Genomic DNA, 15,000 nt, shown 5'->3' with positions numbered 1-15,000 from the left:
AACAATAACACTAATAAATATAATACCACTAAAACTAGTGCTAATTGGTATGATAATAAGGCTTATAATACTAACAACAATAATTATCATTACTGTTATGAATCAACATCAACAGAAATGCAAATAGGATGTATAATGATAACATCAAATCAAACTTGATAAAAAACTTATATTAGTAAATTCCATGCACTGAAGTTTACTGATGGTGTTAGACATAGACATAGAGAGGGAAGGAAATACCTAGAAAGAAACACACACACGTGAGTTTTACACGCACACACACACACACAAACACATACACACACAAAACACACAAAACACACATGTACATACATACATACATATATATATACATATATACATACATACATACATGCACACACATACACACACAGGCGCGCTTCCCGCCGCCGCCCACGTCCGGCGCGCGGGCCCTTTGGCGCCGCTGGCCTAAAACACCAACATTAATCCTAGCAACAACGGCGCCCAATTTCCGGCCGGCGATACTCACACAAGTGTCAGACATCAGTCTCGATGCTCATGGCGTTTATATTGTTGTTGTGGCGAGGGTTGCAATTCTGCTTTTTACTGAGATCATGTTGCATCAGCATGCCCTCCTCCAGCTCCATGATGTCGGACGAGGATTCCGATAACGAGTCCTTCTTCAGGTGCTGGCCTGTGGGGCGGCGAGCGGTTAGGCGCGGCCAGCGGGGGGGGCATCGGGAGGGTGGGGATAGGGGGTGTGGGGGTCATGTGGGGGTTGGTGTCGTTTGGGGAGGTTGGTGTCGTGTGTGGATTAGTGTCGTGTGTGGGGGTTGGCGTCGTGTGGGGGATTGGTGTCGTTTGTGTGGGTTGGTGTCTGGTGTTATGTGTGGGGGTTGGTGTCGTGTGTCGGGGTTGGTGTCGCGTGTGTGTGTGTGGGGGGGGGGTTCATGTGTCGGGATTTTTGGTGTCTAGTGGGGGATTTTTTTTGTCATGTTGGGTATTAATGGTCCCATGAGTGATTTTGAGTTGTGTAATTTGTGATTTGCGCGATTTGTGTCAGGTGCTTTAAGTGTCATGTACCATTTATGCCACGCGTCTTTTGTGTCATATGCCATGTGTCATTTCTGTTATGTGTCGTGAGAGTGTGACAGAGCTGTGGAATATCTGACACGTAAATAACCAAAATGTATAAATATATATGAATCTCATTGACTTTTAAACACATATATATAACCTAGTGCTTTGTTACTTTAAATAATTTTAATTCACAAGTAAATATTTTTTATGCCAAAATCTTAAATCAGGGATAAATTCATGAAAATTATATTTTAAAATCTGATAAAGTTTTTCATATTGAAGTTACATAGAGTCTATCAACAATGAAAACAAATAAAAAGGATATAAAGATGACAATAAAAATATTTCTTTCTCTCGCTAAGTCTCACCTCAAAATCTAAGTTAGGTAATAACTTTAGCCAAGTCCCTCTACCTTTTATTTAGCTCTCACTCCCTCCCTCCTGCCCCCCCTCTCTACCCCTCCCTCCCGCTGCCCCCCTTTACCCCTCCCTCCTGCTGCCCCCCTCTACCCCTCCCTCCCTCCCTCCCTCTGCTCCCTCCTCTCACCCCTCCCTCCTGCTCTCCCCCCTCTCCCCCTCCCTCCCTCCCTCCCTCCTGCTCTCCCCCTCTCCCAGTCTCTCCCTCCTGCTCTCCCCCTCTCCCACTCCTTCGCTCCCTCCCTGCTTTCTCTCCTTTTCTTTACCTATACGTTCCTTCCTGCTTTCCCTCCCTCCCTCTTCCTTACCTATCACGTTCTCCCACTTCTCTATCCTTTCCTCCCTCCCCGCTATCCCTCCTTCCTCCCTCCTACTCCCTTCCCCCTCCCCCTCACCTCATTCAGCGGTGTTAACATGCTCACTGACCCTAATTACGACCGGCCTAATTTTCTTCTAACGACAATTTAACCCTAAGCACCCTGTCGCCCGCCTCTCGTGACTCTCCTAACGCCCCTTCCCTGTCCACCGATCCCGCCCAGAACTAGGAGAAAAACGCCCGCCCACACGCCCACTTACTCCCGAACAGAATACGCCCGCCTCAGGGTGAGCTTGCCACGCCCACCGCCTCCAAGAAGTGAGGGTGAGACGCCCCCGTTCTGGAAATGGCGTCTGACGGGCCGAGGATCTCATTAGCGATGCTGTTAATCATTGCGTCTTTAGGAGTCCGTCCACATACCTCCAAGGGACACAAAGGAACCACAGGAACGCGATGCCGAGGACAGGCTGTCATTTATTGGCACCGTGGGAGGCAGTGCCATTGTGGGAGCCCCGCTTTTTTGACCGACGGCACGGATGACCAGGCCCAGAGAGAGTGCCAAGTCCTTAACGACCCATTATGATTCGCTCAATAACCCCGTTTTACCCCTCGCCCTCCTACAGCACATATGAAAAAGGAGTCAAACCCGAGAGAAAGAAAGAAAAGACGAAAAGAAAAGAAAGAAAGAAAAACCACCCAATAAACCCCTCCCCCCCCAAAAAAAAAAAAAAAAAATCGAAAAAAATCCCCAGAGAAAGACAGCGAGAGAGAGAAAGAGAAAACAAAATAAATAAATAAATAGAGATTACCCCGAGACACGAAAAACAAACAAAACAAAAACGCCGACTTACCAACAGTGCCAGGAAGGTACGGGCAACTGGTGACGTGATTGAAGTTCTGACTCTGCATCTCCTCTTGGTCTGTCTCCCGATGGTAGAAGTAATTGAAGTTTGACACGATGACAGGGACGGGCAAAGCGATCGTCAGCACACCGGCGATGGCGCACAAGGACCCCACAATCTTCCCCCAGACTCCAACGGGCCTGAGGGAATACACAGGTCAGCTCTCGACGCGGCAGTGGAGGGCGCGGGGTGCGGGTGTGTGGGGGGGAGGGAGTGTGGGGCGGTGGGGTGGGGTTAAGAGGAGGCGTTTGCTTCTGTGTGGCAGTTGTGATTTAAAGAAATTTTGAATTATCTGATCAGGTGAGAGAAAGATTGATTTTTTAAAACTTTGAATGCTTTCCTTTTAAAGAAACACTTTTTTTTACGTAAGAATGGTTGAATGAATTATTGTCTATATACTTTTTATAATCACTATGGCAATAGAATGTTATCTAAAGAAGGTGTTTTGCAAATAAATATATTCTTAAACTGTTTGCTCTCTGGTCACATGACTGCAATGATAATCTATCCTAATATGAATATAAATCACATTTCCTTCACACATATATATCACTTATTTCATAAATATACATCATAATCTCTTACTTTACAAAGACCAAACAACTGCTATGAGACTAAGAGTTGGTCAGCCTGAACTATTTCATAACTATCATCCTACAGTTTACTACGAGGCTCACCTAAGTTTTTGGAATGTATCAGAAACGATCAGTCATTCATCGATCCTCTCCTACCAAGCTATAAATCAATGCCATAATGCTTGGCTATGTATCTCAAGTGTTCTCATCAGAACAAAAAGCGAAGTTAAATTATCTACTCAAAATCATTAATGCGCAGTCTATCAGTCCATCTTATAATATGTAAAAAAAGAGACGTTCCATGTACATATATATATATATGTATAACCGTATTCGATAGATCTAACCATATTCTACAGCCGGCAATACAACACTAGGGTACCTCCTCACCTAAGCTCTTTTCCACCTAAATTAAGAAAAGAGAGAGAGAGAGAGAGATAGAAAAAGAATTAAAAATGAAAAAAAGAGAGAAAAGAATAATCTCACGAAACGAACAAACATAATGAAATATTCAAAACCCTGACTCTTCCCTGTGATCTCCCGAGAACCTCAACATACCTATCGGAAATAAATCGCCTCTAGAACTGTGTGTTTATATAAGCGAGCTCCTCTTCCTCTCCCTCTCTCTCTCTCTCTCTCTCTCTCTCTTTCCCCATGTTATGACCCTAGCCACGACCCTGCTTCCTAACCGCTAAACTCTCATAACGAAGGACGAGCAATATTGGCTGCAATACACAGCCCCTTTCAACTTACTCGGTCAAGGCAGCCGGCGTTAGACCTGACATTATGATAGGCCAAGCAAGGGGAGAGGAATTATTCGTACAGACATTATATATATATATATATATATATATATATATATATATATATATATTGTCTATCTGTCTCATGTGTATACATCCTTTTGTCTGTCTATCTATGTGTCTTTGCTTACAGAGTGGGTTTGTTTAGCCTACCTATCTACCTATCTTTACCTACAGAATGGTCTTGCTTAGCTATCTATCTGTGTCTTTACCTACAGATTGGACCTCTTTGCCCTAATTTTTAGATTAGTTAAATAACCCAAACTAAACTCTGACCATTGGTGATCAATCTCCCTGAGCCACTGTATCGAGAACCGAGATTCAAAAGTACCGAGGCTCATTACCCTGTTCTTTACTTCTATTTCTACTTCATCCTCTTACTCCTCCTCCTCTTCCTTCTCCATAAGCCTACCTCCTCTATCTTCTCCCCACTGCTAACCTAGGCCTATCGTATTTACCACCACAAGGATTTAGAAAAGGGAGTATCTTTCGAAAGCTTCATTCACTCTTTGACGAACCCTGGCCATTGAACCTAACTCTCGATAAATAATAATAAACAAAGGAAGCAGAGGAAGAATAAAGTCAGAAGGAAGGAAAATAAAAGAAGAAAAAAAGGGACAACTATACTTGTGTTTGTCAGTCACAACACCCCCTCGAAAAAGTAAAAAGAAAGTAATTTATATCCTAAATTAACTCTTTTTAACCCGATCTACCGCGAGAACAGCATTTCGTAAACATCACCTTAGAAGTCATTTTATTAAGAAGAAAAGGAGAGGAAATAAGGAAGAAACAGATGACAGGCAAGCTCAAGAAGAGGCAATAAGTCTCGCTATGATTTTTTTTTTATATATATATATTCATCTAGCCTAAGAGAAGAGAACTGACTAAAAATAGGATTTAAGAAGTAGCCTCTCAATACCTTTGGGGGGCGATACCCGGAGATTGGATACTCTACCGTGAAGCAAACCAGAGACCTGCTTTCAGTTTACTAAGGAATCATTTATTGTATTACCAGTTAAAAACAAATATATTATCTTTCGTTGGTGTTGACACAGTTTTATTATCTTTTTTTTTTCTCTAATCTTGCTTTGGTGTCACTTTTATTATGATCCTTTAAAAAGATGTTTTCTCTCTCTCTCTCTCCATTACTTTTTTTATAATTTTTGTTATTTGTTTTTTTTGTGATGGTCTTCCGGTCTCTGATCTCTCTCACAAGGCATAAAGAGATGAATACTGCAGTAATCTACAAAATGTACAGACTAGACTAGAAATTAATGGAAAAAGCATCGAAACTGCTCAGACTGTAGATATCAAGAGCATAGAACCCTTTCAAAAAAAAAAAAAAAAAGACCTGTTCACAAAAATATAGGTAGAGGTATCTGTGCTTGCTTGCAGTATATATATCCAAAAAAAATAAAAAAATGTAATTAATGAATTGATTAATAGTAATAATCAAAGATCTACTTTGTTGCAAACTGAACCTAAGCTTGTTACCACCTGTCCTTGGAGGGATCGGCTAAAGTAAAAAAGGGAAATACCGGCTGAGTATCAATCATTTACCCGTGAAAATGTAAATAAACGAACAATGATCATTTTGGGGATAAAATGGGAAGTAAGAGGAAGAAGGGGAGAGGGAGAAGGGGAGAGGGGCAAGGGGAGAGGGAGAGGGGCAAGGGGAGAGGGGGAAGGGGAGAGGGGGAAGGAGGAGAGGGAGAAGGGGAGAGGGGGAAGGAGGAGAGGGAGAAGAGGAGAGGGAGAAGGGAAGAGGGAGAGGGGCAAGGGGAGAGGGGGAAGGGGAGAGGGAGAAGGGTAGAGGGAGAAGGGGGATAGGGAGGGGGAGAAGGAGAGAGGGAGAATGTGAGAGGGAGAAGGGGAGAGGGAGAAGGGGAGGGGGAGAAGGGGAGGGGGAGAAGGAGAGAGGGAGAAGGGGGAGACGGGGAAGGGGAGAGGGGGAAGGGGAGATGGAGAGGGAGAGGGAGAAGGAGAGAGGGAGAGGGAGAGGGAGAAGGGGAGGGGGAGAAGGGGAGAGGGAGAAGGGGAGAGGGAGAAGGAGGAGAGGGAGAAGGGGGAGAGGGAGAAGGGGGAGAGGGAGAAGGGAAGAGGGAGAAGGAGGAGAGGGAGAAGGGGAAAGGGAAAAGGGGAAAGGAAGAAGGGGAGAGGGAGAAGGGGAGAGGGAGAAGGGGGAAAGGGATAAAGGGGAAAGGGATAAAAGGGAAGAGGGATAAACGGGAAGGGGGGAAGGGAAGAGAGAAGGGGAGAAGGGAAGTAAAAAGGGATAAAGGAGGAGGATAGAAAAGGGGTAAGGGAAGACGGATAAGGGAGAAGGGGAAAAGGGGAAGAGATAAGGTATTAGAGAAAAGAGAAAAAGAGAAAAGGGAAGAGGGAAGAGGGAAAAGAGAAAAAGGATAAGGTAGGAAGGGTAAGGATAGGGGAAGAGGGCGAAGGGAGAAAGGAGAAGGGAGAAGGGAGAAAAGATAAGGGGAAAAGGAGAAGAGGGATAATGGAAAGAAAAGAAAACGGAGAAAGGATAAGGGATAAAAGAAGAGGGGAAAAGGGAAGAGCGAAAAAGGAATAGAGAAAGAAGGAAAGAGGGAAAAGGGAGAAAGGAAAAGGGAGAAAGGATAAGGAAAAGAGGAAAAGGAAAAGGAAGGAAGAATAAGGGAAATAAGGGTAAGAAGTAAGGAAGAAGTAGAGTCTTACGAAAGAGGGAACTGGGCAAAGGGAATGTCAGGGAGAGGAAGACAGGGGGATAAAGATTACGAAAGGCAAGGGCAAGGACAGGGGTGGGGGGGGGGGAGGGGTTGGTATGAAGATCCAAATCGGAATTTCTGATTTAAGGACTTTGGAGGGCGAGGAGGGAGGAGGAGGAGGAGGAGGAGGAGGAGGAGGAGGAGGAGGAGGAGGAGGAGGAGGAGGAGGAGGAGAAGGAGGAGAAGAAGGAGGAGGAGGAGGGGGAGGAGGAGGAGGAGGAGGAGGAGGAGGAGGAAGAGGAGGAGGAGGAGGAGGAGGAGGAGGAGAAGGAGGAGAAGAAGGAGGAGGAGGGGGAGGAGGAGGAGGAGGAGGAGGAGGAGGAGGAGGAGGAGGAGGAGGGGGAGGAGGAGGAGGAGGAGGAGGAGGAGGAGGAGGAGGAGGAGGAGAAGGAGGAGAAGAAGGAGGAGGAGGGGGAGGAGGAGAAGGAGGAGGAGGAGGAGGAGGAGGAGGAGGAAGAGGAGGAGGAGGAGGAGGAGGAGGAGGAGGAGGAGGAGGAGGAGGAGAAGGAGGAGAAGAAGGAGGAGGAGGGGGAGGAGGAGGAGGAGGAGGAGGAGGAGGAGGAGGAGGAGGAGGAGGAAGAGGAGGAGGGGGAGGAGGAGGAGGAGGAGGAGGAGGAGGAGGAGGAGGAGGAGGAGGAGGAGAAGGAGGAGAAGAAGGAGGAGGAGGGGGAGGAGGAGGAGGAGGAGGAGGAGGAGGAGGAGGAGGAGGAGGAAGAGGAGGAGGGGGAGGAGGAGGAGGAGGAGGAGGAGGAGGAGGAGGAGGAGGAGGAGGAGGAGGAGGAAGAGGAGGAGGGGGAGGAGGAGGAGGAGGAGGAGGAGGAGGAGGAAGAAGAGGAAGAGGAGGAGGGGGAGGAGGAAGAGGAAGTGAAAGAGGAGAAGGAGGAGAAGAGTAAGGAGAAGTTGGAGGTAAAGGAGGAGGAGGAAGTGAAAGTGGAGGAAGAGGAAGAGGAAGAGGTAGAGGAGGAGATGGAAGTGAAGGAGGAGGAGAAAAAGAAGGAGGAGGAGGAGGAGGAAGAAGGAAGGAAGGTCACAACAGGTAGGGTCAGACCAAGTTAGGATAGACAAGGTCACGTTCGGTAAGGACAAGTAGATTCGACTAGGATTGATTCGGGGCATTTCAGGGCACATCAGGTTAGAAGTGTCTAGGTTGAGGTTCGTCTTATAAGCGACTAAATTTTGGGATTTGAATGAAATATGGCTACGTTACAGGTAGAGAACATGTGGTCTTTTGTCCTTAGAATAATTAAAACAAGACTAAGAAGGATGATAGGGAAAATGTATATAATATTTTTTTTTCTAGGACTGAACGCTTCTAAATATGGATACCAACTTTTTTTTTTTTTTAAAGTTCTTTTACTTTTTTTTTTTTTTTTTTTTTTTTTTTTTAGGACCGATAAGCCACCCATCAATGGATTGATTTAAAAATGAAAATGATGATAAAAAAAAAACAAAGATTTCTCCTACGATTATGGTCTAACAGGAATAACTAATTATAACACTTCCTTGAAAGATATAATTTGTTTTCGAATGAGGACAAACAAAAACAAACAAACAAACACAAACGCTATATATATATATATATGAAAAAAAAACATCATACTTGTATTCAAACATACTAACCTACTAATATACAACACATTACCAGTAAAATCTACGAGATGAAATAAAAAAATATATATATCCTACTATCAAATAGTCAAAAAGAAATAGATCTATAACATGTAATCACCAAAGGATATACGTAAAAAAAAACTATATATTCAAATCACAATAAAGCAAGGAATGAATGCATTAGGGGTAAGTACTGAGCTTGAGTGAAAGGCTTGTCAAAAGGTGAAGTCTGAGGGGACAGTTGGAGGCGCAGGGGGGGGGGGGGGGTCGAAGGCTAAGGGTGTTCGAGTATTTTATTTAAAGGGAAATACACACTTACTACTTGACAGTGGTTAAGGGGGGGAGGGTGGGGAGGGGAGGGGAGGGCGAGAGCTGAAAGGGGGGTGAGGGGTGGGGGGGGGGGGTTCAAGTATGACTATCGAGAGGGGTCTGACTTGGCAAGGGTTGAGGGGGGGAGGGGGGGAGGGTAGAATTAGGGGGTTCTATCCATTACAGAACTAAGAATATATATTTTTTGTTCTTTTTTTTCATTTATTTATTTTATAGTCTAAAATTAGATGAGGAATTAACACTGCTGAATGTCTTTGAATTTAGAGAGATGGTCTACAAGAACAGTTATTACGATGGAGAGAAATAAAAAGCTATGGGTTTTACATATTACATTTTCTAAAAAAAACAACATATATTAGGTTTGTTTACTCAGTATATGCATGGCAGTGGATAGTTTAAATTTCCTGACAAAAGACCAAAATGAATTCAAGTTCTTTAAACACTTAGAGGCATCCTAAACCATCTTGTTTCTTTATAAAAATGAAATTAAGTTCGATTAAAAAAAAGGCGGGAAAAAGGACGGAGGTTTTAAAAGGGGAAGGCCTTTGTTATTATCATGATATTCTTCTTCTTCTAAGATATAAGAATTACCAAAAAAGGGAACACTGGATTTGGTAATTAATATATATTAATGAGGACATCAAAGTTCCTGAGGTTTGGGGAAGAATAGGTTTATAAAAAAAAAAGTAAATTGAGGAGGAATGGCGGAGGAAATATAAGGGAATTGACAGTATAAGGATCATCATCATCAAAGGTTTGGATTCTCTATCGAGAGGGGGAAAAAGAGGATGTTAAAAAGTATAAAAGTTTTGTTGGGGACTAAAGAGGGTCGGATACGAACTGTGTGGTATTTGGAAAGCTTTTTGTGAGTAGTAAAGTGAGGAAATAAGTTCAATAAGAATAAAGAGCTTATATATGTAATATATATATATACATATATATATATATCAAAAGAAAGCCGAAGCGTAGTTATAGATAGTATCGTATTCTAGAAATTTCAATTTGAAAGCAATTGAGATAATACAAATTTCATAAATTCAAACTAGGCAAGTAGAATAGAAATCTAGGCATAACATTCTAAAACTTTCCAGAATATGATACGAATACATATACATATATATACATATATATATATTTACATATAATATATATATATATATATATATATATATATATATGTACATACAATATATATATATACATACATACATATGTATATATATGAATAGAAAAATCCTATATATAAATTTAGTAGAAAAAAGCGAGTGCAGGCTTGAAATAGGCGGCTGTGTTCATTGGAAGAAAACGGAAAAAAGATCATGCTTTATTGTCCAAGAACACGCACTCGTTCTCTCTCTCTTTCTCACTCACTCTTGCTATTTGTGTGCTTTATAAACTTCACTCCACAACGAAAATCAAAATAAAGGATAAAATAATAATAACTGTCCAAAATATGTCAGTTTTTGAGTTTTTGAAGTCACTAATACAACTCGGTGAGAATAACATCACAAAAGAAAACGGTGGATTGGTCAGTGTAAATAAGGAAAGACTGTGAGGATAACGAACACACATGCAGAGAGCGTGGCTTCAACTACGGATAATTGAGTGATATTGTGTGTTTTTTTTGTGTGTTTTATCTCTATCGTTATATTGTTTTAATAAAATCGTGTTGGGGTAATTTCCTGACATCTATTTTTCATGGAGTTTTAAAGTACAACCAAGTCTCTCACTATCACACTTTATTGTTATCAACCTTTATGTCTCTTCGTGTGGAATATTATAATTACTATTTTTATTATCATTATCACTTCATGACGGGGCAACTCGACCTCCGTTAAAATAATCAGGTGTTAAATGAATCTCTGGCACCTCGAGTGAAAGGAAAGGAAGCGCAGGTCAGAACAGCAAATGGACCAGTCAGCTTTTCGGTTTGACGCTGAGTGCACTTCGTTTGACTTCTACGAGGTCTCTTCTGTTATTACTGTGTTTGGGCTGGTAAAATGTCTGAAGATTTATTGAGCAGATGTATTTGTGTGAATATATGCATGTATGAGGAAACACGCACACATATTTAACTATCTATCACACATACATACCTATATCTACCTATGTATTTGTGTGTGTGTCTGTCCGCGCGCGTGAGCATGCACGTGCATCTGCATGTTGCCATGTGGCCTCTCACACGTATCGTCCTGTTGCTAATCTCACGAGCGCCGGCCCCACCGCCCCACGTGCCGGCCGGAGCGTGAGTGAGACGGAAGAATGAATGAAGCAACGAGGCTCACGGCGGCGGTCACGTGACATGGGGGGCGGGGCGCGGGGCGGGGGTGGTGTGTGTGGGTGAGAGAGGGGGGGGGGGGAGCCAAAAGAGGAGACAAGCTAGTGTTTATACCCATCTTACGTGCCCAATTTGCGTGCCTTTTTTTTTGGAAGTGAGTTGTAGAATATGAATATCTATGATGTCTTTTGATTATTATATATACAAAATTATTCTCCCTCCCCTTAGCGTTTTAACTTGTCTTTTTTTTTTTTTATTATTATTATTTTTTGAGAGTGTATCTGCGCGTGTTCGTAGTTGCAGTCACGGGAGTGTTCGAACGAATTGTCACCAATGCAACGTTTAGAGACCCTTGTGATGACGGTGTTCGGATGTCCGCGCCGGGCTTCAGAGACATACAGTAAGGGTGAAATCAGGCCTTTTAACATGCTAGCGTGACTGCGTTCATGCATTTACTGGGAGGGAGGTGGGGCGGGGGGGGAAGTGTGACTAGTCAAGAGTGCATGCGACGGAGTGTGGTTGGTCTGTCGAGTGTGCTTTGAGTCATGCATTAAAAAAAAAAAAAAAAGATGTTTTGTTTTGGTGAGTCTGTGGAGAGAGAAAGCCTGACGTGGTGATAGACAAATGTGTTCTCATGCGTTATTTAGGTTTAGAAAAATGGGGAGTGAATACTTTCAAATATTGGCGATAATTAAGAAGGAAAAAAAAAAAAAAAGAGAGAGAGAAAAAATGTGAACCGTGCTTTTTAAGAAATCTAAGAACGGAATAAACGGATCTAGAGATAAATGTTGTGTCCATGCTAAAAGTGAGCATTTTTTTTTTTTATATCACTGAGAGAGAGAAGAGAATTTAAAAAAATAGCAATAGATAAAATCAGTAATTCATAAAAAAGTGAGGGGTATTTTTTTTTGGGGGGGGGGGATGGGGGGGGGTGAGACCGCTTGACAGCTCATGGGGGGGGGGGGGGGGTGGCCAGGGCTTGACAGTTAGGCATGCAACTCCGGCCAAACAAGTGGGGAGTAATTGTGGGGGGGGGAGGCAGGGGGAAGTTAATTAAAAAAAAAACGTGTGGGGGTTAATACATCATTTAAAGGGGAGGGGGTGTAGGGGGGGAGAGTAGGGAGTGGGGGGGGGGGGGAAAGAGGCTCTAAGAAGAACCGTACGTCATGTCTCCATAGCCCACAGTTGTCATGGTGACGACCGCCCACCAGAAGGCATCGGGAATTGACTTGAAGTGAGATTTTTCTGAACCTGCCTCGGCGAAGTACACAGCGCTTGAGAAGAGAACCACACCTGCAATAGGAACAGACACATTGAGGCCTCCTCCCCGGGGAGAGAGAGAGAGAAGAAGAAGAAATAAAAAAGGGAGAGATGAAGAAGAAATGATCGGAGATGAAGAAGATGAAGAAGATGAAAGAGAGGGCGAGAAGATGGCGACGGATGTCAAATAAAAATAATGATGTCAAATTAAATGGGTGGGTGGAGGGGGATAGAAGGAGGGGCGGATAACTGAGGGGGGAAGGGGAGAGAGAGAAGGGGGGGCGATCCTGAAGGACAGCGAAGGAGGACTGCGTGTGTGTGTGTGTGCGCGTTAGCTCTGAGGGAGGTGGAAGCTAGGAAGAAAAGGGAGAAAAGAAAAAAAGAGGTAAGGATACTGAAGAGTTTTTTTCCAAAAGGAAGATAAGAGCGAGAGAGAGAGAGAGAGAGAGAGAGAGAGAGAGAGAGAGAGAGAGAGAGAGAGAGAGAGAGAGAGAGAGAGAGAGAGAGAGAGAGAGAGAGAGAGAGAGAGAGAGAGAGGAGCGAAAGAGCAAACGTCTTGAGAAGAAAGAAGAATTCGGACGTGTTTGTGTGCGTGTGGCCCTCGCCCTCACGCTACTCTGCTTTGGGAGGCCCGCACACACACGCGCGCCTCGGGATGGAGGGAAAGAGGGAAATGTGTCTATGTATAGGAGGTTGAAGCCGATCCTTCAGGAACCAAAATAAATAAATAAAATCGAGAAAAAAAACGAAAGGTTCCTCGGGCCAAGAGCCATAAGGAAGTCCAGCTGGTCGGTGTCACTCTGCGTGGAGGGAGGAGGGAGGGAAGTGGAGGGACAGAAAGGGAGGAACGGGGGGCGAAAAAAGAAGAAGAGAGAGGGGGTGTGTGGGCTAAGGGGGGTTAGGTTTAGAAAGGGGGGGGGGGTATGGAATCAGAGAAGAGTTGGAAATCACACACACACACAAGAAAAAAAAACAAAAAAACAAAGGGGAAGGAGAAGAGAGGGAGCAGTCGCAGCGGCGTCCAAATTTACCTCATGTCTCCATAGCCAACCGTGGTCATTGTGACAACCGCCCACCAGAACGCGTCGGGGATGCTTTTGAAGCAGGAGCGGTCAGAACCAGCGTCGGCGAAGTACACGGCCGACGAGAATAAGACAACGCCTGTAACACAACAACAACGCCGAAGTCACCTCCTGCCTGCCTGCCTGCCTGCCTGCCTGCCTGCCTGTCTGCCTGCCTGCCTGCCTGCCTCCCGACGCAGCCTCGGCTCGGGGGCGGACCAAAACACAGCTTCCACAACACTGAAGGGCGGCACAGATACACACCACGGGACACACGCATTACAACACCGATGGGAAAAAATTATAACAACACCTACGGGAGATTTTAGAAGAGCAGACACAAGAGAAACTTTAGAAACAACAACAACAACAACAATGATATCATGAGTAAATTTTTAAAAACAATATTTATCATCGGCGTTTCTCCGACTCGCCACAAGACGCAATGATGAAGAAAAAAAAAAAAGCAAGGCGGCCAAAAAAAGAAAAGAAAAAAAAAGAAAAGAAAAAAAAAAATGCAAGCAACACGAAGAAAACGGCCAATTTCAGATATATTTTTGGCGGCGCACTCACGAACACACATACACACGGACACACGTTAATTCGTTACGCAAAGGACCTATTTTTCCCCTTCATGCACACGCGCGCCTGACCGTTCATGCTTCGAGCGGGTCAAGAAAACAGCCATTACTGGGAAACAGGTTATTCGAATGCGATGGAAGTGGTTAACCGTTTATTTATATTTACTTAATTCGTTTTCAAATTCGGTGGTATCTGGAAGAAAATAATAATAATAAAAAACACGTTTTGTGTATCAGATATGAAATGTTTTTTTTTCTCTTTTCTGTCCAACGGTATTTATAAGGAAAGTTATTGGAAGACTCGAACAAACTGTTTACGAAATGAAAAGCAAATGCTGTAAAAGTAACGGAAAAAAAAAACAAAAAGGTTAACAAAAACACTTAAGAAAAAGGGACAAACGAGCGCGCGGGAAAAAAACAAACGCAGATCACCTTCCGCTGTGAGGTCTATGGCAACCGCGACGGCAATTATCCCTCCTAATAATGTATTTATGAGATCGCTTCAATATACATGGCTATCATTACCGTTTGGGAAGAGTATTAGCCACACCATAACGATTAGGGGCGTTACGTAGCCATCTGTCTGTGGCTGCCTAACGATCCCTAGGGCTGTGACGTCATCAGCTACCCGAAAGCTGTGACGTCATCGATAATAGTAATGTTGCTCATTCGCGATCGCGGGATTTTTGCAAGGGAGTGCATGAATGACTTATGGTGGTATTATCGCTTTGATATATATATATATATATATATATATATGTATATAGATATATATATAAATAAATATAATATTTTTTTTATCTCTTGCTTTATGTAGCGTTCTTTAAATCGGGGACAGTTGGGTGAATCACAGTGGGTCTTCAGGCGCACAAATAAACACACAAACACACAGAAACCTAAAACCACAACAGGAACATACAGACATAGACAAATTTACACGCGCACTCAAACATACAAACTCTGAAACACACATAAAAACATTTACACCCACAAACGTACATACAAACACGCACATGCACACAAAATCGCGCCTACACACACACACACACACACAC

The 15,000-nt window shown here is 43.6% G+C and overlaps 1 protein-coding gene across 1 annotated transcript in view; it reads right to left on the bottom strand.

Moving 5' to 3' along the window:
- LOC125042168 (potassium voltage-gated channel protein Shaker-like) overlaps positions 1 to 15,000 on the bottom strand; it is a gene marked incomplete at its 5' end in the record, with an annotated part of 44,822 nt that overhangs the window by 15,639 nt on the left and 14,183 nt on the right. Inside the window, 3 exon segments of the mRNA XM_047637646.1 lie at positions 512 to 676; positions 2,646 to 2,836; positions 12,207 to 12,336. Coding sequence (XP_047493602.1) covers positions 519 to 676; positions 2,646 to 2,836; positions 12,207 to 12,336 — 479 coding nt within the window.

Source organism: Penaeus chinensis, chromosome 31 (assembly GCF_019202785.1).
Source record: "Penaeus chinensis breed Huanghai No. 1 chromosome 31, ASM1920278v2, whole genome shotgun sequence".
In the NCBI taxonomy this organism is placed as follows: Eukaryota; Metazoa; Arthropoda; class Malacostraca; order Decapoda; family Penaeidae; genus Penaeus; species Penaeus chinensis.
This window is presented reverse-complemented; position numbering and strand designations above follow the sequence as displayed.